This window comes from Lithobates pipiens, unplaced genomic scaffold (genome assembly GCF_037356315.1).
Source record: "Lithobates pipiens isolate NorthernLeopardFrog02 unplaced genomic scaffold, aLitPip1_a1.2 Scaffold_27, whole genome shotgun sequence".
In the NCBI taxonomy this organism is placed as follows: Eukaryota; Metazoa; Chordata; class Amphibia; order Anura; family Ranidae; genus Lithobates; species Lithobates pipiens.
In genome coordinates, this window is record NW_027507788.1 from 122,129,726 (window position 1) to 122,152,535 (window position 22,810).

The following is a 22,810-nucleotide window of genomic DNA, read 5'->3' on the forward strand; positions in this document are numbered from 1 at the left end:
TATAGCGGTGTGTACTGGGTACAGAGCACGCAGACAGCACGCACAAGCTCCTAACACTACTGACTGCAAGCTCTATTATAAAAGATAGATCACTAGCTATATAGGTGAGGTGAATATAGCGGTGTATACTGCGGTCAGGGCAAGCAGACAACAACCACTACAGAAGAGCAAGATCGAAAATCGGCCTATAACGATCGGTGTGTACTGTGTTGAAGGTACACAGAACACCCACTAACTGCTTCAGACGCCAACACACTACACTAGGCCGCCGCACTGGCGGCCTTATATAGTGTGGGGCGTGTACTACACAGCCTGAGCTATGATTGGCCACAGGCATCCTGCCTGTGGCCAATCATGGCTCTCCTCGCTGCTGGCGCTGTGATTGGCCAAGCATGCGGGGTCACAGTGCATGCTTGGCCAATCATGAGCCAGCAATGCACTGCGATGACGCAGTGCATTGTGGGCCGTGAGCGCCACACAAATTTGGCACGAACGGCCCATAACGTTCGGAATTCGCCGAACGGGCGAACAGCCGATGTTCGAGTCGAACGTATGTTCGACTCGAACACGAAGCTCATCCCTACTCCTAAACTCAACTCCATAAAAGTCTATGTGTCCATGTACACATAGGCTTTTAGGATCGTTTAGGAGCTGCTGCTGTTCAACCACCCCTAACCTCCCTCTTCTGACGTGGAATAATTGCGATCAGGATAGGAACGTTTTGACCGTCGGGCGCAAAACATGCAAAATTGCTGTAAAATTGCATTTTGTGCTTTCCCACGGTCTGCAGTCAAAACATTTCAAGTGTACATGAAGCTTTAATAGCTCCCTTGTTTGGTGGCCAGTAAAGAAAATAGCAACCTCTTTGAATAAGACTGCATTCACACTTCAGCACTTTGAACCACGGGCATATTTACGGTGATTTCAAAGTGCCGATGTGTGAATGACAAATCGTGGGACTCACATTTAAGATGCCATTTATCTGAATGACACCTAAAATCGTGCTGCGCGTCTGCTGCGATTGTCGCACGATAAATCGTGCTGCAATCGCAGCAACCCACATCGCATGAAGCATGTCACCCAAAAGTAGCTCCTGAACTTTTTTAGGCAATTTTTCATTCAGCGCTTTTAATCAACTGCAAATCACTGCAAATCTGCCCACGATTCAAAACGCTGAAGTGTGAATGCAGTCTAAAAGTCAGGTCTAAAAATTGCCTAATGTAACACTGCTGCTGAAGTGGAGGCACCTTGCTTCTAATCCTCAGTCCCATCTTTTGAAAACCAACAGTCCAATGCCAGAGCTTCCATAGCACATAGAGGCTCTGCCATTGGACTGTTGAGTGGTGGGGTAATAGTGGAGAATGAAAGAACAGCAGCACAATTATAAGATCATCCCAATACTTTTAGGTGCTTTTACTAGCAGTATGTACAAAAATAATATTAATGAGACTATGTTTAATAATTACGCAATGGGGTTGATTTACTAAAGGCAGATATACTGTGAACTTTGTAACTGCAGTTGTATCAATTTATTTTAGTAAATGTAAACAAGGTAAAGCTTCACTTTGTAAAGAATATCCAATCAGGTGCAAGGAAAAAAAATGCCATTCTTGCACATGATTGGATGATGGAAATCAGCAGAGCTTTATCACATGTACTAAGCTCAGGGGAAAATGAGTGCACATGCACTTGCAGCGTGCACAGTCTATGTGTCTTTAGTAGATCAACCCCAATGAATACGTATATATAATAAATAAGATAATTGTAATATTTCTGTCATTTCATTTATATACTGTTTAGAAAGTGCACATCATGTTAGAATTTCCCAGCAGGGGGAGGGGAGTCTTGCCATACACTGTGAGACAGCTTATTGGAGGAAAGGCACACACCTCCACATAGGCAGAGACTTGCAGAGCTGTGCTGTGATTTGACCAGCTGTCTGCTAATCTATTCATAGCACCCGCCCTGACACAAATTCCAGGCTGGTTCTATCACATGTGTCAGAGAACTTGTTAGACATTATAATGCTGATAACAGAAGAACGGTGCAGGAGAAAGCCACGGGACTTAGGGCTTTGAAGAGAGATAAACAAACACTACAAGATATATGTGCCAGGGCCAAATTTCATGAATCGGGTTTACATCCACTTTAAGATTTATTTAGCCCTTTACATTCTTGACACCAAACAAAGATTAAAACATCACCAGGCATTTGAAAACTAACACTAGCAACCACAACCTTTTTATTTAATGCTAACAAAGTCCCGCTAATATGGTACTATCATGAGAGTGTGGGATAATATCAATCGGATTTATAACTGATCCATATCATACATCACTGAACATTATTACTATAATAATATTTAGAAAAATAAACAAGGCTTTAGATGATCCCTGATCTCAGTCAACATCATAGAGTAGTATGCACACATTTGCACAGCCTTGCCTACAACTATTTATATATACACTTGGTTTTGTTAAAGTGGTTGTAAAGCCTATACTACCACTTTTACCTACAAATAAGCCTATAATAAGGCTTACCTGTAGGTACCGTGAATATCTCCTAAACTTGAACCGTTTAGGAGATATTCACTGTAACCGCATGTGCCGACATCATCGACACATGCGCACTGAAGAAACAGCTCGCTTGTGCCATTTCTTCAGTAGCTTTGTCGCAACCGGTGGCTCCTGCCCACATTTGTGGGGGTGATGTCATTGCAGCTCCAGCCAATCACAGCACCTGAGCCCGCAAACCCAGAAATAACTCCAGGAGACATGTCGCCTGTCACAGCAGCATACGGAGACCGCTGCACCAGCTTCAATCTAAGCTAAGTATTTCTTAATGAGTTAGTATGCGATGCATACTAGCTCATTATGCCTTTGTTGTTGTTTTTTTTTTTTTTGATATATATAGATATATTTTCAGCCAGGCTATTCTGCTTTGCCTCCAAGAATACAAGGTCCTGAAGAAGCAAATAATGCCAAACGAGTCAACCTCTTGGACTATTTTGGGCAAAAACATTATAATAGCTTATGTGGTTCACAAGGGTCTGATATCCATGGATCTATGGGACCAATTTCTTGAGGTATTTTAATCTGTGATTTTTAAACTTGTAATAAACGTTATGTAAACTTTTTTTTTATCTATGTATGTGTCTGTCCTCCCTGTACCAGTAAAGACCAATTACGATTTGGGTTTGGTTTAGTATGCATACGCAGAAGCCTTCCTATAAGGAATATAGCAAAAGCCTAAGAAGGCTTCCAGGACCATATTCATAAAGGCAACCAGAGCAACTAAGTTCTCAACATACTGTAGACACTATCCAGCTTTGGATCCCAGATATAGTTATAGTAGCCTAAGATCCCAAACGTCTGCTTGTCCTGCCAACATAACAATATAAGATCTTTGGAGATAGACCAGGAATATTTTCAGATTGGTGCTTCAAAGTGTGCTATCTGCTATGATACCGTGTTTCCCCGAAAATAAGCCTGGGTCTTAAATAAATGTTGACAACAAAAGACACAATAGGGCTTATTTGCTGGGTAGGTCTTATCATGCCACGTGCTGTCTCTCTCCCTCCCTGCCTGTCAGGAATCCCCTGTGTAAAAGTGCTTTTAGAATAATGGAATCCTCACTGTTACAGTATCACACAATGTAAATAGTGTAGTGCCACATACCTTCTTATAGCGACTGTGACCCGCCGGAGCTCTGCAGAGGGAGAGGGGCCTGAGATCCCCTGCTGACATCTTGGAGAGGGATAGATCAGCTGAGTGCAGCTCGCCACTTCCTTAGCCCGCTGGAGCTCGGACCAGGGAGGGGGGCCGAGATCCCCCAATGACATTTTGGAGAGGGAGAGAGCAACTAAGTGCAGCTCACCACTTCCTTAGCCTGCTGCTTCCTTAGCCCATAGATACTCTCCTCCCCACTCTGAGCACTGAAGGGGGGGGGGCAAAATCCTCCTCTGACAGCTGGGAGGAGAGGAACAGGAGATCAGCTGATTGCAGAGCAGCACTATTCCGAAGGTACTTGGCACACATGGATCACACAGACACACAAAGTCTACACTATACACTACTGCAATGGAGTGGATTCCAGCACGCTACACTAGGGCTTATTTTTGGGGTAGGGCTTATATTGCAGCCCTTCCCAAAAATTGCAGTAGGTCTTATTTTTGGGGTAGGTCTTATTTTCGGGGCAACACAGTAGGTACAAAATGTAAAGATAAATAAAAATAGTACATCCAAAAATCAACAATATACATGTTTATACTGCATGTATAAAAAAATTAAAATGACTCACGTAGAAGATATTCGGCACTGTCATGATCATAATCTGTGTCTTCAGGAAAGTGATTTATTTTTACACATACTCCTCTTTTTTGACCTAAATATGAAAGAAAACACATAACATTAGACAATATAGCATGTAGTATGACACATACTACACATTTTGTGGAATGGCCACTGCACAAGAACACAGAATCTGTGTATTTAAAGAAAGTTTACGTAATCATTCAGAAATATGAAGTCTTATACACCCTATAAATGCTTTATACAATTTGAAGTGATTGTAAATAGGGATGGCGGAACTGTTCGCCCGGCGGTCGTTTCGCGGTGAATTGTGCGTGTTCACGATTCGCTCGATCGACGGACTATTGCCGCTGTTCGCCCGACGGACATATGTGTTTACAGTGTGAAAGAACTTTGACCCATGATGACACATCCATCATGGGGTACAGGACAGCCAATTGAGACATTTCAGCACATGGACAAGTGGACATTCCCCCTACCTTATAAATAGACCGGATCTGGCGGACATTTTACATTCTGTCTTATTTCAGTGACACAAATCGCTAGCTATTAGGTCCACAAATGTCCTTTTAAGGACTGGTTTGGTATAGGTGTAGTACAGTATATAGGGTTGAGTGCACTGCTATGCTGGTGATTGCAGCAGCGTGTCTTTTGTCAGTGCAGGGAGGGACAGGACGCTGTGTGCAGCAGGGACAGTCAGTTTAATCACTAGCTATTACAATTAGGTCCTTTTAAGGACTGGTATAGGTGTGCAGTATATAGGGTTGTATAATATACTTTCTTCCAAATATAGAAAGAATATTATACTTGACTGCTGCCCTATTCTGCAGCAGTCCTTTATCAGTGTAGGGACTGAGGTACAGTCTGCAAATCACTAGCTACTTGGTCCACAAAGGTCCTTGTAAGGACTGGTATAGGTGTACTATTTGGAGGGTTGTGGTGCACTGCTGCAGATTGCTGCCCTATTCTGCAGCAGTTCTTTATCAGTGTAGGGACTGAGGTACAGTCTGCAAATCACTAGCTACTTGGTCCACAAAGGTTCTTGTAAGGACTGGTATAGGTGTACTATTTGGAGGGTTGTGGTGCACTGCTGCAGATTACTGCCCTATTCTGTAACAGTCCTTTATCAGTGGAGGTACAGTCTGCAAATCACTAGCTACTTGGTCCACAAAGGTCCTTGTAAGGACTGGTATAGGTGTACTATTTGGAGGGTTGTGGTGCACTGCTGCAGATTACTGCCCTATTCTGCAGCAGTCCTTTATCAGTGTAGGGACTGAGGTACAATCTGAAAATCACTAGCTACTTGGTCCACAAAGGTCCTTGTAAGGACTGATATAGGTGTACAATATATAGGGTTGTGGTGCACTGCTGCAGATTGCTGCCCTATTCTGTAACAGTCCTTTATCAGTGGAGGTACAGTCTGCAAATCACTAGCTACTTGGTCCACAAAGGTCCTATCAGGGTGCTGGTGTCAGTGCACTCTATCTCAGTGCTGGTCTCAGTGCTCTCTATCATGGTGCTGGTGTCAGTGCTCTATATCACGGTGCTCGTGTGGTGTCAGTGCACTCTATCACGGTGCTCATGTCAGTGCTCTATATCACAGTGCTGGTGTCAGTGCTCTATATCACGGTGCTGGTGTCAGTGCTCTATATCACGGTGCTGGTGTCAGTGCTCTATATCACGTTGCTGGTGTCAGTGCACTCTATCACGGTGCTGGTGTCAGTGCTCTATATCACGGTGCTGGTGTCAGTACTCTATATCATGGTTCAGGTGTCAGTGCTCCATATATCACGGTGCTGGTGTCAGTGCTCTCTATCACGGTGCTGGTGTCAGTGCACTCTATCACGGTGATGGTGTCAGTGCTCTATATAACGGTGCTGGTGTCAGTGCTCTATATCACAGTGCTGGTGTCAGTGCTCTATATCATGGTGCTGGTATCAGTGCACTCTATCACGGTGCTGGTGTCAATGCTCTATATCATGGTGCTGGGGTCAGTGCACTCTATCACGGTGCTGGTGTCAGTGCTCTATATCACAGTGCTGGTGTCAGTGCACTCTATCACGGTGAAGGTGTCAGTGCTCTATATCACAGTGCTGGTGATCATCTCCTGCACCCTCGTCATAGCCTACCCTGAGCTTTCCTCTCCTTCAATGCCTTCATGCGCTCCTGAGTCCTGAATTGTCAAAATTTCACATATAAAAAAAGAATGCTTGTAGTTGTCGATCCCAGATTCACTTAATACATGTATTATGTCAATGGCCATGTGGTGGGATTATGTGTGCACAGCTAGTAAGTATTTTGTGGCTAGAAATATGACCTGTAGGTTTTTAAAGTTCGCCTGCCATTGAAGTCAATGGGGCCCGCCGCAAATTTTGCGGTTCGTGAACTTTCGGCCGTGTTCGCGGTTCGCGGTCGCGAAATGTCCTATCAGAAGTTCGTCCATCTCTAATTGTAAACTATCACCTTGTAAAACAACTCATTCAATTTAAAATAGAAATGAAAGGCAAAACATTTCAGAGTTGGGAGGAGGAGAAACAACAGTACATTGAGCTTCCCAGTAAAATGCTGTAGGAGGGCGTGTCAAGACAAGTCTGATTGTTGGAGGAGACTGAGTTCCCAGCATAGCTAAATAACTGACCATGGTGTGTTCTCCTGCTTGGCGTGGTCATTTTTTAATAGGTAAGCAAGGGAACTAGCAGAAATGCCAGGGATTTTACATAAAGGAAGCAATACAAAGAGAACAGGATACTTTCTTATACAAGTACATGGTACAGCAGGCACATATCAGGAATATAAAATTTGGGGGTAACAAACGCTTTAATATACACTCTCTCTGACTCACCTCCTGCTATCATTATCATTACCAATAAAAAATGATCATCCTAACTTAGAAATAAATGGGCATACTACATAGAGATATCAATATTGATCTGCTGCCAAAATGCTGTGATTTATTGTATTACCATGGGAATACAATATGTACAAATATATTTGCAAGATGTAATACGGAAACAGCGGCAGACATACAAATAGCAAGTATGGGAGAGCACAGTCCTAACTTTCATCAAAAGATATATCCACTGTAGATATAATTTGTCATTACATTTTTGTATTTGTAAAGAAATCCGTAAAGATAAAGATGCATGTTCCAATTTTAACCTCCACTATCAAAAATGGATGAATGAGCCATGCTATAAAGCAGTAATAATCAAAATATGAATCAAAAAAATCAAACAAAGTGAAATTGGGTATTACAATGACAACATGAAAGATCGATTGTATAACACCTGTGCACAAGAGAATCCAAGTGCAAATACACCAATATAGGAAACTACAATCCACTTCTCTGTAGAGCTATCTGTGAGATCCCGCCTTTGCTTTTTGTTTTTTAGCCTAGGTTCACATTGCAGTGATTTGGCATACGAGTTGACATGCCAAATCTGCAGCTATTGCCGGCAATGGCACCGTCCGAATTGGTGCGACGCCGTATTTGCAGTGCCGCACAGATTCCCAAAAGTAGTTTCTGTACTACTTTTGGCAACTTTGGGGTGCGATTTGTATAGACATCTGCTCAGGAACCCACACAGATGTCTCTGAAATCGCCCCCCGAAGTCAGACTGACATGCGGGAATGAAATTGTGAGAGTTCATCGATTTCAATCTTGCTATCAGTGCGAACCTAGGCTTAATCATATTTTACACGACAAGAACATTTCTACCCCTTGTCTACTAAGTGCGGCTCTTGGGATCTGTTCTGTAGAAAATATCTTGTAGCAGAGCCGCTGCTTTTCATCATTTAAATATCTTTTCACTGTGGATAATTATTATTTTCCAAGTGCAGTTTTTGAGTTGGTATATTATGAAATAAATGAAATTACTTACCCGACTGTCACACTGATCAATTTTCCAAATTTCAGTCATTTTCCATATTATGAAAAAAGGATAGTTACCTGACTGTCCTACTGATCAATATTCCAAATTTCAGTCAGTCAATCAGTCAGACAAGGTTAAAAATCAAAATTTTAAACTTTACACTGATCTTGTTTGGTACTAAAATAGAATTGAGGATCAAGACAGCCAGGCAACCATTGTTTTTAGGGGAAGGTTGAAAATGACAGATTCCATATATCCCTATTTTACTTACTGCAGGTTTCCCTTAAGATTTTAGTTGGCACCCATGGTGGTTTAGTGCTTCAGAGTTACCTTCTTCGGTACTAGCTTGCGGTGTATAAAGAAAGAAAAAAAAGCTAAAAAAATAACAAAAAAATGCTAAAAGTAAAAATTAAGCTTCCATTGCTCATAGAAGTAATTTAAAGCGGGAGTAAACCCAGTTTAAAAAAACGCTTACATTCCTGGCATGCCGGAAATGCTAACTTTGGTTGTGCTCTCAACCAAACTTTCAAACCATCCAATGGCTGGTTTCATAACTGATCACATGTGCAGCATTATGGCAGTTGAAGAATCATTAGAGGCCAAGATGGCAGCTTCCTTGACTGAAAACGATAGACTTACTTACTTCCACTTTAAAGGCCCTATATACCCTTAAAAATTACCCAAAAATCTCCTCCCCTATGGATTCTAATTCCTTAGCACCAAATGGTAAATGTCTCCAAAATGTCTCAGTTTCACCTGAACCTGAACTCTAGTCTTAGTTTGTATGCATAAACCCCAGAAATTCATATCAGGCCAGATTCACTGTTGACCATGAACCCAAAACTGCTTTGCCCTGAATATCCACTATACACATACAGCTACTCCCACCGTTCCACAAGCCTTGAAAACTTCCAAATATGACAGTCCTTTGATGCCTGTTACAGTGTAAATTTACTTTGCCATTCTTCTGATGAGAGGTACTTGCCCTAAAACATAGAGGTTACTTGACGAAAGACCAATAGACTGTACACTTTGCAAGGAAAGTTGCACTTTACAAGGGAATTTTGCTCAGAGCTTAGTGAATGAGGTCACACTCTGCTGATTTCCATCACCCAATCACGTGCAAGTAAAAAAGCTTTTTTTTTTTTTTACTTTTCCTTGAAAGTGATTAGGTATTCTTTGCAAAGTGAATTTTTACCAGAAATACCAAGCTCTAGGAAAAATTGCTTTCCAAATTGCAACTTTACTTCCAACAAAAAAAAAAGCCTATTTGCCTTTAGTAAATTAATTTCCTCGTGTCTCCGGGAGAGACTCACTATTCTTTTGAACTTTAGAAAAGCTTTCCTTTTATTTCTGGGTCTCATGATAACAGGAATAAAGTGTTTGTTAACCCCCCAAAAAGTGCTTGTGCTGTGTAATCCGCCCCCCTCTAAACTGTAAAATAAACCTCCCTGAACCTGCCACTTCCTGTATCCACTCTCTATACTGACCATGGAAATCAGAGCTGCTGAGCCCTGACCATCGTGGTCAGAGTATGTCCCTGCATCTTACGCAGCTGTCCCCTCTGCTCTCCTCTCTCCCCCCTTACTCCCCCCTTCCTGCCTGTCATCTCCCACTCTGTGTCTGTCACCACCCCGCCCCTTCCCCCGCAGCTATTCTTGGAAAAAAATTTACAATTGTCACTGCCAGCCCCTCTATTAGAGGCTGGCATAACACACTATGTAGCAAGGTCCCAGGCCTCCTTTGGTCTAATAAGAACCTCCATGGCCAGGGATAGCTGACATCCTTCTGTATGTAGTGGGTTGTGAGGCATGGTGGGTGTATAGTTGTTAAAGTTTTTGGGCACCAGACACTTCTTGGATGCAAAAGAAAGTTTATTTCTCTTAACAAACCTTTTTTGGAGGGAGAGAGGGTTAGGGCCAGGATACCCTTAGTTAGTTGCAATAATAATTTGTAGACTCCGAGACTTCAATATGAGGACAGTCATGCAGGGAAAGGCATCCAGTAAGACGCCATATCTGCATGTGTAAGAATGCTGTCTTCTATGGCAACAGTCTTTTTTTTTCAATAAAAAAGTTTATTTGTAAGTAAGTAAAACATATAGGCACGGTACATGTCATGTAGTACAATAGAAGGATACACAATAAACACAAATAGGTAAGTTATCCCTGACATCCATCGTACAATGTTAGCTGTCTTTGCATCTAGCGTCCAAATATACTCTCCCGATCGTATTCCAGCACACTGCACTAGGGACTCTCCTGGTTTTCTATTAATTTGTAGTATGGTATGGCTCTTGCATGTGAATTGAGGTAACACTCATCCCCCAGTATATGTTCAGGTGTATGTGACTACTCAGTGCATTTATCTTGTGTGTCAAGCCCCCTATCCCAGACCTTGTTGTATTTGGCAGGACAGCCCCTGTGCCAGTATATGATCCATGCCTGAGGACTGAGCCAAACTGCAGCTTCAGACAAACTTGAATTAACAAAAATAATAGCATCTGGGAAGTCCCCATCAGGCGGGTCGGTTTCTCTCTGCATCTCGTTGATCCAGCCAGGCCGAGGAGAGCGCCGGGTCATCAAAAAAATGTACTAGATCGTCTCCCGCAATGCGGAGATGGGCCAGAAACAACATGGCGTATTTCAAATGATGTGACCTCAGGCGCCACTTGACATCCACGAAGCGAGCCCTCTGTTTCTGGACCTCTGCTGAGAAGTCGGGGAATACTGATATGTAGCCAGACTGGAATGAAATGTTCCCCTTGTCTTGGGTCAGGTGAAGGATGGCATCTTGATCCTGATAATTTAGTAGCTTCGCTATAAAGGTGCGTGTTGGTGCGCCCTCAGGAGGGCGACGTGCAGGTATGCGGTGGGCGTGTTTGACCATGAATGTGGTGGAAAGGGCCTCCCTACCATATGTTTTAATCATAAGCTTCTCCAGGAAAGTGTCCAGATCTGGACCCTCAGAACCCTTAGGGAGTCCGATGAAATGGAGATTTGACCTGCAAGCCCTTTTTTGAGGTCATCGTGCTTTTGGGCCAGTTGTTGTATTTGGCATTGCATGTCCTTGTGGGAATGTTAGATGGGGTACAGATTGTCTTACGCCCGGCTGATTCTTGTCTCGGTTTCTTTGACCCGGTCCCTGAGTTTAGTCATGTCTTGCCTTATTAGGGAGATATCCACCTTTATCGCCTCTATTTTAGTAGTCAGGGTGGCCTGAAACATGGAAATAGCCTCCAGGACCTTGGCTGTGTCAGCCGCGGCATGCTCTGTTGGCGGGGCTGCAGGGTCACCATCTTGCTCCAAGTGGTCCCGTTCCTGTCGCCGATACCTGTCCAGCGATGAGGAGGCTGTATTGTTCCTCTTCGGTGGGGACATGATGCGTAAAGTGTGGTAGTCACCAGCCATCCAGAGATAGGCAGCTATGGGCATTCAGGATACCGGTTTCAGGATATACCGAGAGCGGAGCTCAGCTCACACATGTCCTACACCATTGCCATTCAGGCCACACCCCCCATGGCAACAGTCTTTAACAGATCCACACACAAGGCTTAACAGTTCATTCACTTTCACTACAATCACTCCTTGTAGTTCTTCAGCACACTGAGCTCCCGGTCTCTCACTAGATCCACTGATTCACTGCCACTGAATCACCTGAGCTCCTCCAGTCTTCACAGTGGTATCTTCCTCAAGCATCACCCTCACTTCTCTGCCGGGTCCCTAGATTGGCACACTAGATACCTTTCAAGCTTCACCCCCGCTGGCCTGCTCGGTCCCTGGCTTGACACACAAGGCTGCTCTGCAAGCGTCACCTCCGCTGGCTGGGTCCCTGGCTTGATTCCCACTGAAGTTTCCTGATTCTTCACTGTCCCCGGTTGGTGAGAACACTGCTCCGGTACTTGCTTCAGTTACTCACTGTGGTCGCTGGTAATAAGGCGGATAGTTCCTTACTGGCGACAGCTTCCCCTCTACCTCTGGCTACAACAGGTTCTCTGGCCGACAGAACGGTCACTATTGGTTGGACTGAAAGCTTCTGGATAGGCCCTTAGACAGTCTAGCAGCCAGATGTGCAAGGGATAGGCCCCAACTCCCTCCTAGCAACCCGATCAATACAACACACATCCACCCAGACAGCCTTCCAGGTGGCACAGAACACGAATCACCTGACCTCACCCGAATATATAGGTTCTCCCAGCAGGCCAAGGGATTCAAACAAACCCCTGCCCATTGGCTGAGATACCCCATATACTCATAACCTGACTTTGCGTTGCCCTTCTCGTATATAGTATCACCAAGTACCCAGCCACCTAGTGGTAGAAGAGAAAAGTGAAACAAGGCCAAACTTAGGAGTAAATCAAGAGCTCTCTAGCAATCAACCAGGATAACTACCCCTGCCAAGTAAATTTGTGAGGAGCAACCCTGCCTAAGCTCCAGGGTGCTACACTACGTAAGTATTTTTCAAAAACGAGCATTCTAAATACCGAATTTGAGCTGTCTTCAGGCCGGTCATGTGACTCACAACTGCTTTACAGCTACGACACAGAACTTCTGCTGAGGAGACGAGCGGCCACATGATCTCCTCGGCTGACCTCTGAGAGAGAGATCATGGCTCATCCCGCAGAAGACATCCATCGGAGCTCTAAAGTGGCTGCGAGTCATGTGACCGGCCTAAAGACAGCTCAAATTTTGTATTTAGAGCGCTCGTTTTTGAAAACGACTTACATAGTGTGCTATGCCATCCTCTAATAGAGGGGCTGGCATAGTCTTATATAAATGGGTTAACAAGCAATTTCAGCTTTTAACTGTCAATAGTTGGAAAAGGTTAAAGAACAACTCTATAGACAATGTTGAGAACCACTAGTATTTGCATCAGTTGGACAAAATGGTCAATTACAACTTCAGTTCAATTTTTAAAAGCAAGAAACAGAGAGCAAGACACCCATAACAACAAACCAACAGGTATAACCAAGTTAAAGTGGACATATGAGTTTACAAGTCTGCATTAATACATTTCAGAGAAGAGTCTTTCAATCTGGGAAGTAAATGCTGACACAGAATAAAGCCTGAATAATCTTGACTAAGTCATCTTGTAAGTAGGGCAAAGGAAACTGAAGGGCCATTTTGTTAGAGAATCGTCTAACCTTTACCTTTTCTCTTTTCCCTTATATGCCTCGAGGGAATCTTTCCCTTTCGTTCCCGGGTTGGATTCTCCTTCCTCACTCTTCTCTTTTCTATTACTCTACCCTTGTTCTTACTTGCCTGTCCCTCACCCTTTCCCCGCCCCCCCCCTTCCTTTCTTTCTATGCTTCCCACCTTTCCCTTCGATACCCCCCTTTTTTCTAGACGCCTAAAGTTTTCCTGTCATAACATTTTCTGATTATCGGATGGCTTCAACACTGAGTGAGTCTGTATTTGTTGTTAATTCTCAACAAAATTTGTTTCAATAATAAAAAAAAAAAAGGTTAATAAAAAAAAAACTTGAATACAATTGGTGCCATCTTTATAGGGAGAAAAGTAGACAAAGGAATTGTCAGGGGAAGTACTCTAACCGCTTTAAAAGGCAAGAAATATTTGTTGATGTAAGATTTACATACTATTTCGCTTGTATGCTGATAACATGAAAAACAAATCCGATAGTAAGTTAATTGTAAAGGCAAACTATAGTAATTTTTGGTTAATTTCATCTTGGAAATTTTAGAAATGTGTAAAATAATATTTGATATTACTATTTTATTATGTTTAAATGTAAAATATTTATTTGCAAGAAACATTTAATATCGGGTCAGCTTTCTATTTGCAGTTTTTAGGGATTTCACATTAGGAAACTACAACATGCACTGCAAACCAGTGTAGGGATCTGCTGCTCCCTGGTGTTAGCTGCTAATATCACAGTGCTATGTATAATTATGTATGAGCACTTCCTATCTCTGAGGGATGATTTAAAAAAAAGAGAGAGAGAGAGAGAGAGAGAGAGAGAGAGAGAGAGAGAGAGAGGGAGAGAGAGAGGGAGAGAGAGAGAGAGAGAGAGGGAGAGAGAGAGGGAGAGAGAGAGGGAGAGGGAGAGGGAGAGGGAGAGGGAGAGGGAGAGAGAGAGAGAGAGAGGGAGAGAGGGAGAGAGAGAGAGAGAGCTGACACCACACATCCACATTAAGAGGCTGCATTACTGCAATACTGCAATTTATCCAGGACACAGGCAGAGACTATCAGTGATTATTCTTGTGTTCTGGCTCTTTAACTGTAGCTGCTCAAAACTTCTTCATCTGAATCCTAGTGACAGACAAGTATCTGTCCTATTGTTATTATCTCACATGCACAGTGCTAGATAGTTAAGTCTGTGCTATGGTATGTATGTAGTGGTCACTTTCCAGTACATTAGTAGGGGAACCTTTTTATTGCAATAGAGTTTATATGCAGCTTCTGCTGATTTAGTTATATGCAGCTCCTGTTATTTTAGTTAACCCTGTCCCCTTTGGTCTAGGATTCTATAGCTAGTTTTAGCTAGGTCTAAATAACCAGCATAGGCTAAAGCCAGGTTGGGCATCCAAAGGCCACTTCGGGAGGTCCAGTTGCATGTCATATTGGAAACTACTATAGAGGGACTAAAGCTAAGAGTGGATAGGCTTACTCTGAGTTTCAGTGCTACATCACAGCTTTTGCATTTGAGAAGCTGTGTTTTAGGCTGATTGGACAACAGTTGGAGGATCTCCCCATCACTACTGATCTTGTCTTCAGGTCTCTGACACAAATACATATGCCACATCACGATCATCCTCAGCAACTGAACTTTGCTGCAACATTCATCTTAACGTATCTCTATTAATAACTATATGTACATGGGTATATGTGCACAATTCTACCAGGATGCCTAGTGGGCTCTTAGCTGATAATATTTGTGTATATATGAGATGTATGTACTGTTATTATTATTTTCTTATAAAAAGCTTGTATTAGTTCTATACTTGTGTGTTGCATACTGGTTGCAGTAATTGCTTCCAATTACTTTGAGTAGATTACTGGTTAATTTTCCAGGAAGGGTATCCCTTCTGCTCACATAGGCCCTATCTTGGGTGGAGGCACTGCCAACTTTATTATCAAACCCACTCTTCCACTTAGGGAAGGTTCTGATTCTCTTATTTACCTACAGGTTTAATGCACTATCCTTTTTGAGGAGGGCCATTTCTCATAACCCCACTCCAAAAAAAAAAGTCTAAAAGAGGTCTATACAAGCACGGCATTTGTTACAGCTTCCAGAGACTAAACATCCAAAGAACCTACCTCTACTAGAAAAAGAGTGGGAAGTCCAGTTGGTCTTCTTATAAGCTAAACCAATGAAAAGGCAGGTTTGGGTATTTAAAGTGATTGTAATCATTCATTTTTTTTACTTTTAACAACAACCATGTTATCATTTACCTGCTCTGTGCAATGGTTTTGCACAAAGCAGCCCCGATCCTCCATTTCTCGGGTCCCCCCACTGGCGCTCCTGGCCTCCCCCCCGCCGAGGATCACCATAGCATGTCGATTGCTTTGGGTGCATTTGTGTATGATCACTTCTGGGCCAGCTTTGTGTGTCCATGAGACACATTGAGCATGGCTTGGTCTCGCCCCCCACTCCTTCCTCACTGGCTATGATTGACAGCCAAAGGTTTCCAATGCTGTATCTGAGCAAATGAGCTGGGAGAGAGCCAGGAGAGCGAGTTCTCATGCTCACTTGATCGAGATGAGGCTAGGTAAGTATAAGGAAGGGGGGGAGTTGCATACTGAAGTTTTTTTACCTTAATGCAGTGTTGCACTGTTTAGGAGATATTCACACTGTAAGCAGCTGGTGACGTCACTGGCGCATTCGCTCTGAAGGGATGGCATACCTGTGCTGTCCTGTCAGAGCTTCACGCCATGGCTATGGCGTCATTGCAGCCCGGCCAATCAGACGGCTGCAGCATGCTAACCCAAAAGGAAGACTGGGTGAAGATGGAAGCCCTGTTAGCGGTGACAGCGCGCCGCTGGAGGGCTTCATTCTAAGGTAAGTAATTCATAATGTGTTAGTATACAATGTATACTAGCTCATTATGCCATTGTCTTGCAGATTTATTTATTTTTATTTTTTAAAGGCTGGTGTTTACTACCACTTTAAGCAGAGAACATTTTGGAAGATAATACTTTGAACATAAGACACTTAGAGAGTTATTTACTAAAGGCAAATCCACTTTGCAATGCAAGTGCACTTGAAAGTGCAGTCGCTCTAGATCTGAGGGGGGCATGCAAGGAAAATAAAAAACAGAATTTTAGCTTGCACATGATTGGATAATAAAATCAGCAGAGCTTCCCCTCATTTCGATCTTCCCCTCAAATTTACAGCAACTGCACATTCAAGTGCACTTGTAGTGCAAAGTGGATTTGCCTTTCATAAATAACCCCCTTAATAGATTACATATTGAGAAAGGGGGGGGGGGTACTTACAGTGCCTTGCGAAAGTATTTGCCCCCCTTGAACTTTTCAACCTTTTGCCACATTTCAGGCTTCAAACATAAAGATATAAAAATTTTATTTTTTGTGAAGAATCACCAACAAGTGGGACACAATTGTGAAGTGGAACGAAATCTATTGGATTTTTGAAACTAATAAAAAAATGAAAAGTGGGGCGTGCAAAATTATTCGGCCCCCTTGCGTTAATACTTTGTAGAGCCACCTTTTGCTGCGATTACAGCTGCAAGTCGCTTGGGGTATGTCTCTATCAGTTTTGCACATCGAGAGACTGAAATTCTTGCCCATTCTTCCTTGCAAAACAGCTCGAGCTCAGTGAGGTTGGATGGGGAGCGTTTGTGAACAGCAGTTTTCAGCTCTTTCCACAGATTCTCGAAATGGATTCAGGTCTGGACTTTGACTTGGCAATTCTAACACCTGGATATGTTTATTTGTGAACCATTCCTTTGTAGATTTTGCTGTATGTTTGGGATCATTGTCTTGTTGGAAGATAAATCTCTGTCCCAGTTTCAGGTCTTTTGCAGACTCCAACAGGTTTTTATCCAGAATGGTCCTGTATTTGGCTGCATCCATCTTCCCCTCAATTTTAACCATCTTCCCTGTCCCTGCTGAAGAAAATCAGGCCCAAACCATGATGCTGCCAACACCATGTTTGACAGCGGGGATGGTGTGTTGAGGGTGATGAGCTGTGTTGCTTTTATGTCAAACATATCGTTTTGCATTGTGGGCAAAAAGTTCGATTTTGGTTTCATCTGACCAGAGCACCTTCTTCCACATGTTTGGTGTGTCTCCCAGGTGGCTTGTGGCAAACTTTAGAGGAGACTTTTTATTGATATCTTTGAGAAATGGCTTTCTTCTTGCCACTCTTCCATAAAGGTCAGATTTGTGCAGTGTACGACTGATTGTTGTAATATGGACAGACTCTCCCACCTCAGCTGTAGTTCTCTGCAGTTCATCCAGAGTGATCATGGGCCTCTTGGCTGCATCTCTGATCAGTCTTTTCCTTGTCTGAGCTGAAAGTTTAGAGGGACGGCCAGGTCTTGGTAGATTTGCAGTGGTCTGATACTCCTTCCATTTCAAAATGATCGCTTGCACAGTGCTCCTTGAGATGTTTAAAGCTTGGGAAATCTTTTTGTATCCAAATCCGGCTTTAAACTTCTCCACAACAGTATTACGGACCTGCCTGGTGTGTTCCTTGGTCTTCATGATGCTCTCTGCGCTTTCAACGGAAACCTGAGACTATCACAGAGCAGGTGCATTTATACAGAGACTTGATTACACACAGGTGGATTCTATTTATCACCATCAGTCATTTAGGACAACATTGGATCATTCAGAGATCCTCGCTGAACTTCTGGAGTGAGTTTGCTGCACTGAAAGTAAAGGGGCTGAATAATTTTGCACGCACCACTTTTCAGTTTTTTATTTGCTAAAAAAGTTTAAATTATCCAATAGATTTTGTTCCACTTCACAATTGTGTCCCACTTGTTAGTGATTCTTCACAAAAAATTAAAATTTTATATCTTTTTGTTTGAAGCCTGAAATGTGGCAAAAGGTTGAAAAGTTCAAGGGGGCCGAATACTTTCGCAAGGCACTGTAATTGTTGAATATTAATTTAACTACAGTTATATTTTTTTGAGCAGGAGCCCTAGAGACACATAAATATTAAGAGTAGGTCAGCACATTATGGAGAAATCATTTTTAAGCTTATTACATAATTATATAAAAACAATATAAACAGGGACCATAATAATAGCAATAAAAAAGTACTGCCAGTTAGAAGGATCCTTTTATATTTTCTACAATTCCGACAACAGTTTAAGGCATGTCTTACTAGTTACTTTGGACATAACATTATTTAAATGTGAAAGCACAGCATTACCCAAGTTGTATAATATTATTCATTGGTTTAGTTGTATTATGTTATGCTCATAATTTAAATTTATGTAAAATGTGTGCAGTATAGACTGCATCTCTCATTATTCTGCTCATTATCATAGCATGAATGATTGTATTGGAACTGAAGAGAATACCACAGAGTTTTTGGTAATTTCAGTGGTTAGTGTTACAATTTTGCTATTTGCAGATACTGAGTTGTGAAATATCTTGTCATTAAAGTAGCAATTCAAGATCTGTCAGCAAAAACTGTGAGATAAAAACGGAAACCTTAAAAGATCAAATGTTTTATTTCTTTATTTTCCAAATCTACATAAAGTGCGCACACTCAGGATTGAATTCAGGATAAAGCAAAGCATAGGGTTATTCTAGACTCCACTGTATAACACAGTTTATTTGTACAAGTACTGAAGATCAAATCTATCTAAGAAAACTAAAATATGTTTTTCCAGGCAAGTTTAAGTTTACTACTAATGTATCACTAGTGCATATGTCCTAAATTAGCATTTCTCAACCTTTTTTCAGTTGTGGCACCTAAAAAGCATGCCAAATCTCAAGGCACCCCAGTCTAAAATGTATGTTACTTATCTATGGGAAACCTGAGCATGGAACATTTACCTTCACATCAGAAATCCCCCCTTCACATCAGAGGTTTTTACACCACATCAGAGGTCCCTCTATCCCATCAGAGCCTCCCTTATACTTCAGAGGACCTCTGTCACATCAGAGGTCATTCATCATGTCAGAGGTCACCCATCACATCTGAGTTCCCCCTTCACATTAGAGGCACCCCTATATGTCAGAGGCCCCCATCACAACAGAGTCCCCACTATAATTCAGAGGCCACCCTATACAGTACATGACAGCCATGTCACAACAGAGTTACTCCTATACATCAGGCGCCCCAATACATGAGTCCTCCCATCAATACGGAGCCCCCCCATCACATCAGAGTCTCACTATCACAGTGCCCCCCCAATCACACAGTAGCCCCATCACATAGCGCCCCAGTCACACAGCCCCCAAGTCACACAGATCCCCCCATCACAGAGCCCTTCTTCACATCAGAGCCTTAACTTTGACTCCAGCAGCATGGCAGAGGGAAGGAGGTCTGGAGGAGGCAGATATACTTCCTCTCCTGAATGCTGGGGGTGGCCCTCCATGCCATCTGCCCTGGATCAGAGTCAGAAGCTGCCATGTTGCTGGGAAAATGCTGGTCAACATAGTAGCGATGAATAATGCAATTCATCCTAGCCCTAGAGCGCCATGGCTCATTATGGTGTTGGCAGCTGGCCCACTGATCCGGGGCACCCTCATTGAGAAACACTCTCCTACACCTTGGTACACATGAAATTATAGCATTTCTTCTCTATAAATAAGCAAAATAAAAAAAAACAGAAATAATTTTGAATTTTTTTTACAGAAATAAAGGAAATGTATATCTTTTTTGGATATATTTTCAATCTTTAGTAACAGAATCCCAGGAAAAAAATAGCTCAATAATAGAATAAACAAAAAAAGCAGATTTTGTGGCAATATTTATTTTCAGTTCAAGGCTGGGCCCTGCAGAACTTCTTTTATGATACAAGGTGGTGTCATCAGTATTTTAGGTAATAGCCCTAATTATTTAAATTACTTTCTCTGAGTCCAGGATGTCATGTACCTACCCCCAACCAATTACTGGACAGTGAAGGGAAAGCAGTACAGGGACAAGCTCATCTTACTGTCACTCTGACTTTTTTTTTATGGCGAGGGGATTGCACTTGTGACCTGACCTGGGTGGACACACTTATATTTAAATGAACCAGGCTTGAATTAAAAATAACTACAAAAGCCCTACATGCTGTTAATGCCACAGATTAAACTTTTAATTGTCAGCCAGCCCAAAAAAAAAAAAAAGGAAAAAACATTACCAGCTCCTGTCACCTTTCCTGGCCTATTCTGGTGCTCCAGCACTGTAAATGTGGCACACAATTTTTCTGCAGCTGGAAATCAACAGACACAATTGTAATGTCTGTACATTACAATTCAGTGTTTCAGCACTGAAAAATATTACTGGCTATAGTCACTCAGATAATACAGTTTGTATCTTAAGTCAAAACCTGCCTTGTCTCTCCATTTTATATTGTGGCTTGACCAAACTGTTTACTTACTGTCCAGGAAATGGGCAATATTTGTAGCTACTGTCTCTCAAATAATACATTCTAATGTTTATTTCAAGATAAAACCTGCCTCATCTTTAACTCTTACGTTATGGTCTTAGCAGGCTGTTTACACACTGTCTAGCCACAGAACAATATTTGTAAATATTGTCTCTCAGAAAATAAGTTCAAAATCTTATGAGCTAGAGGTAGCTGGGCAAGTGATCTACAGCCAGATGAGAGGCTCTTCACTGTCAGAACCGGAGTCTAATAGCATGCAGCTTCTCCAACAGAACCAGCTACTGTGATGAGCCCATTTCTGATTTCTAGCAGAGGGCTCTTGTTCTAGTGGGGTGGTGCTTTGTCCTTGGGCCTTGACTACTTCCAGCCATTCACCCATTTTACCAGAGCTTCCTAGACTTCAGGGCCACCATCAGGGGGGTACAGGCGTTACACCTGTAAGGGGCCCGCAAGTCTCAAGTAGCCTGGCCATTGGTGCCCCCCCGCTTATCACGTGAGAAGAGGAGAGAAATATCATCTGTGTCTCCAGCAGCGCCAGCCCCCCCCCCCCTTATCAAGTGAGGAGAGGAGAGAAATCATCTGTGTCTCCAGCAGCACCCCCCCCCCCTTATCAAGTGAGGAGAGGAGAGAAATCATCTGTGTCTCCAGCAGCACCAGCACCCCCCCATCCGCCCCCCCCCCCCCCGCTTATCAAATGAGGAGAGAAGAGGAGAGAAAATTTGAAGTAAAGTGAAGTGTGAAGTAATGAAGTGTTTGGTCTGGATATTGGAAGGGGGAAAGATAACATGTAGAGATTGTTAACACCCTACCTGCAGAGGCAGAGCCTAAGGATTAGCTCAGAATGTTATTGGGCATGATAAGAACAGGGGGAGTGGCAAGCTCGTCACTGCACATGGCCAGAGAAACCAATAACAAATCGGAGAATGCTGCTTGGTGGGTAAGTCAAATATTTCATTTGGGCTGCTGACTGTGCCCCCATGTGCTGCTTATACATTAGTGTGGGACTTTATTTATTTGCTTCTTCTTGGATGGGACACCCAAAGACCCCTTTCACACCGTGCCGCAACCGTCATCAGCGATAAGGCAGTGCTATTTTTAGCACCGCTTTACCTTCGTTTTAGCTGCGCTATTCACCCACTAGCAGGGCGGTTTTAACCCCCCACTAGCAGCCGAAAAGGGGCTAAATCTGCCCGCAAAACACCGCCGGAGTGGCGTTTTGTGGACGGTATCACAGGGCTGCCCCATTGATTGCAATGGGGAGCAGCCACGGAGAAGTGGTGAGTTTACCGCTCCAAAGAAGCTGCTGGCAGGACTTTTTGTGACGCCCTGCCAGCGCACCGCTCCAGTGTGAAAGCCCTCAGGGTATCCACAACGCACGCACCCCCACCCAGGTCGAGCACCATCCATCCCTCCAGTCTCCACAAAGCACGCATCCCCACCCACGCCGAGCACCATCCTTACCTCCAGTCTCCACAATGCACGCATCCCCACCCAGGCTGAGCACCATTCATCCCTCTAGTCTCCACAACGCACGCATGCCCACCCAGGCTGAGCACCATCCATCCCTCCAGTCCCCACAATGCACGCATCCCCACCCAGGCCGAGCACCATCCATTACTCCAGTCTCCACAATGAATCTTTGGAGTGGTGAAGGAGCAGTGTGTACACCGCTCCTCCACCGCTCCTGCCCATTGAAATGAATGGGGCAGCATGGCTATACCACCGGCATAGTGCTGCTGCAGCAGCGCTTTGCGGTGGATTTAACCCTTTCTCGGCCACTAGTGGGGGTAAAAGCATTCTGCTAGCGGCCGAATAGCGACGCAAATTTGACGGTAAAGTGCCGCTAAAAATAGCAGCGCTTTAACGCCGACGCAACCACTGCCCCAGTGTAAAAGGGGCCTTACTGTTAAATATTGAAAGCACTGATGACTTTTATTCCACTTTTCATATATTAAGGTGTAAGAGTGTTAAAATAAAAGTGGGTGCACTGAAGAACATGGTGGGATGGTCAGTGGGCCGATTCAGTGGGACGACCAGTAGGCGGGCCCTGGAGAATGTTGGGGTCAGGCCCCGGGGGGCCCAGGCCTAAA

General features: G+C 43.3%; 1 protein-coding gene across 1 annotated transcript in view; it reads right to left on the reverse strand.

Moving 5' to 3' along the window:
• Positions 1 to 22,810, reverse strand: part of CACNG8 (calcium voltage-gated channel auxiliary subunit gamma 8) — an 89,477-nt gene that overhangs the window by 64,967 nt on the left and 1,700 nt on the right. The window contains exon 2 of the mRNA XM_077457418.1: positions 4,300 to 4,383. Within this exon, the coding sequence (XP_077313544.1) occupies positions 4,300 to 4,383 (84 nt within the window). The remainder of the gene's footprint in view (positions 1 to 4,299; positions 4,384 to 22,810) is intronic.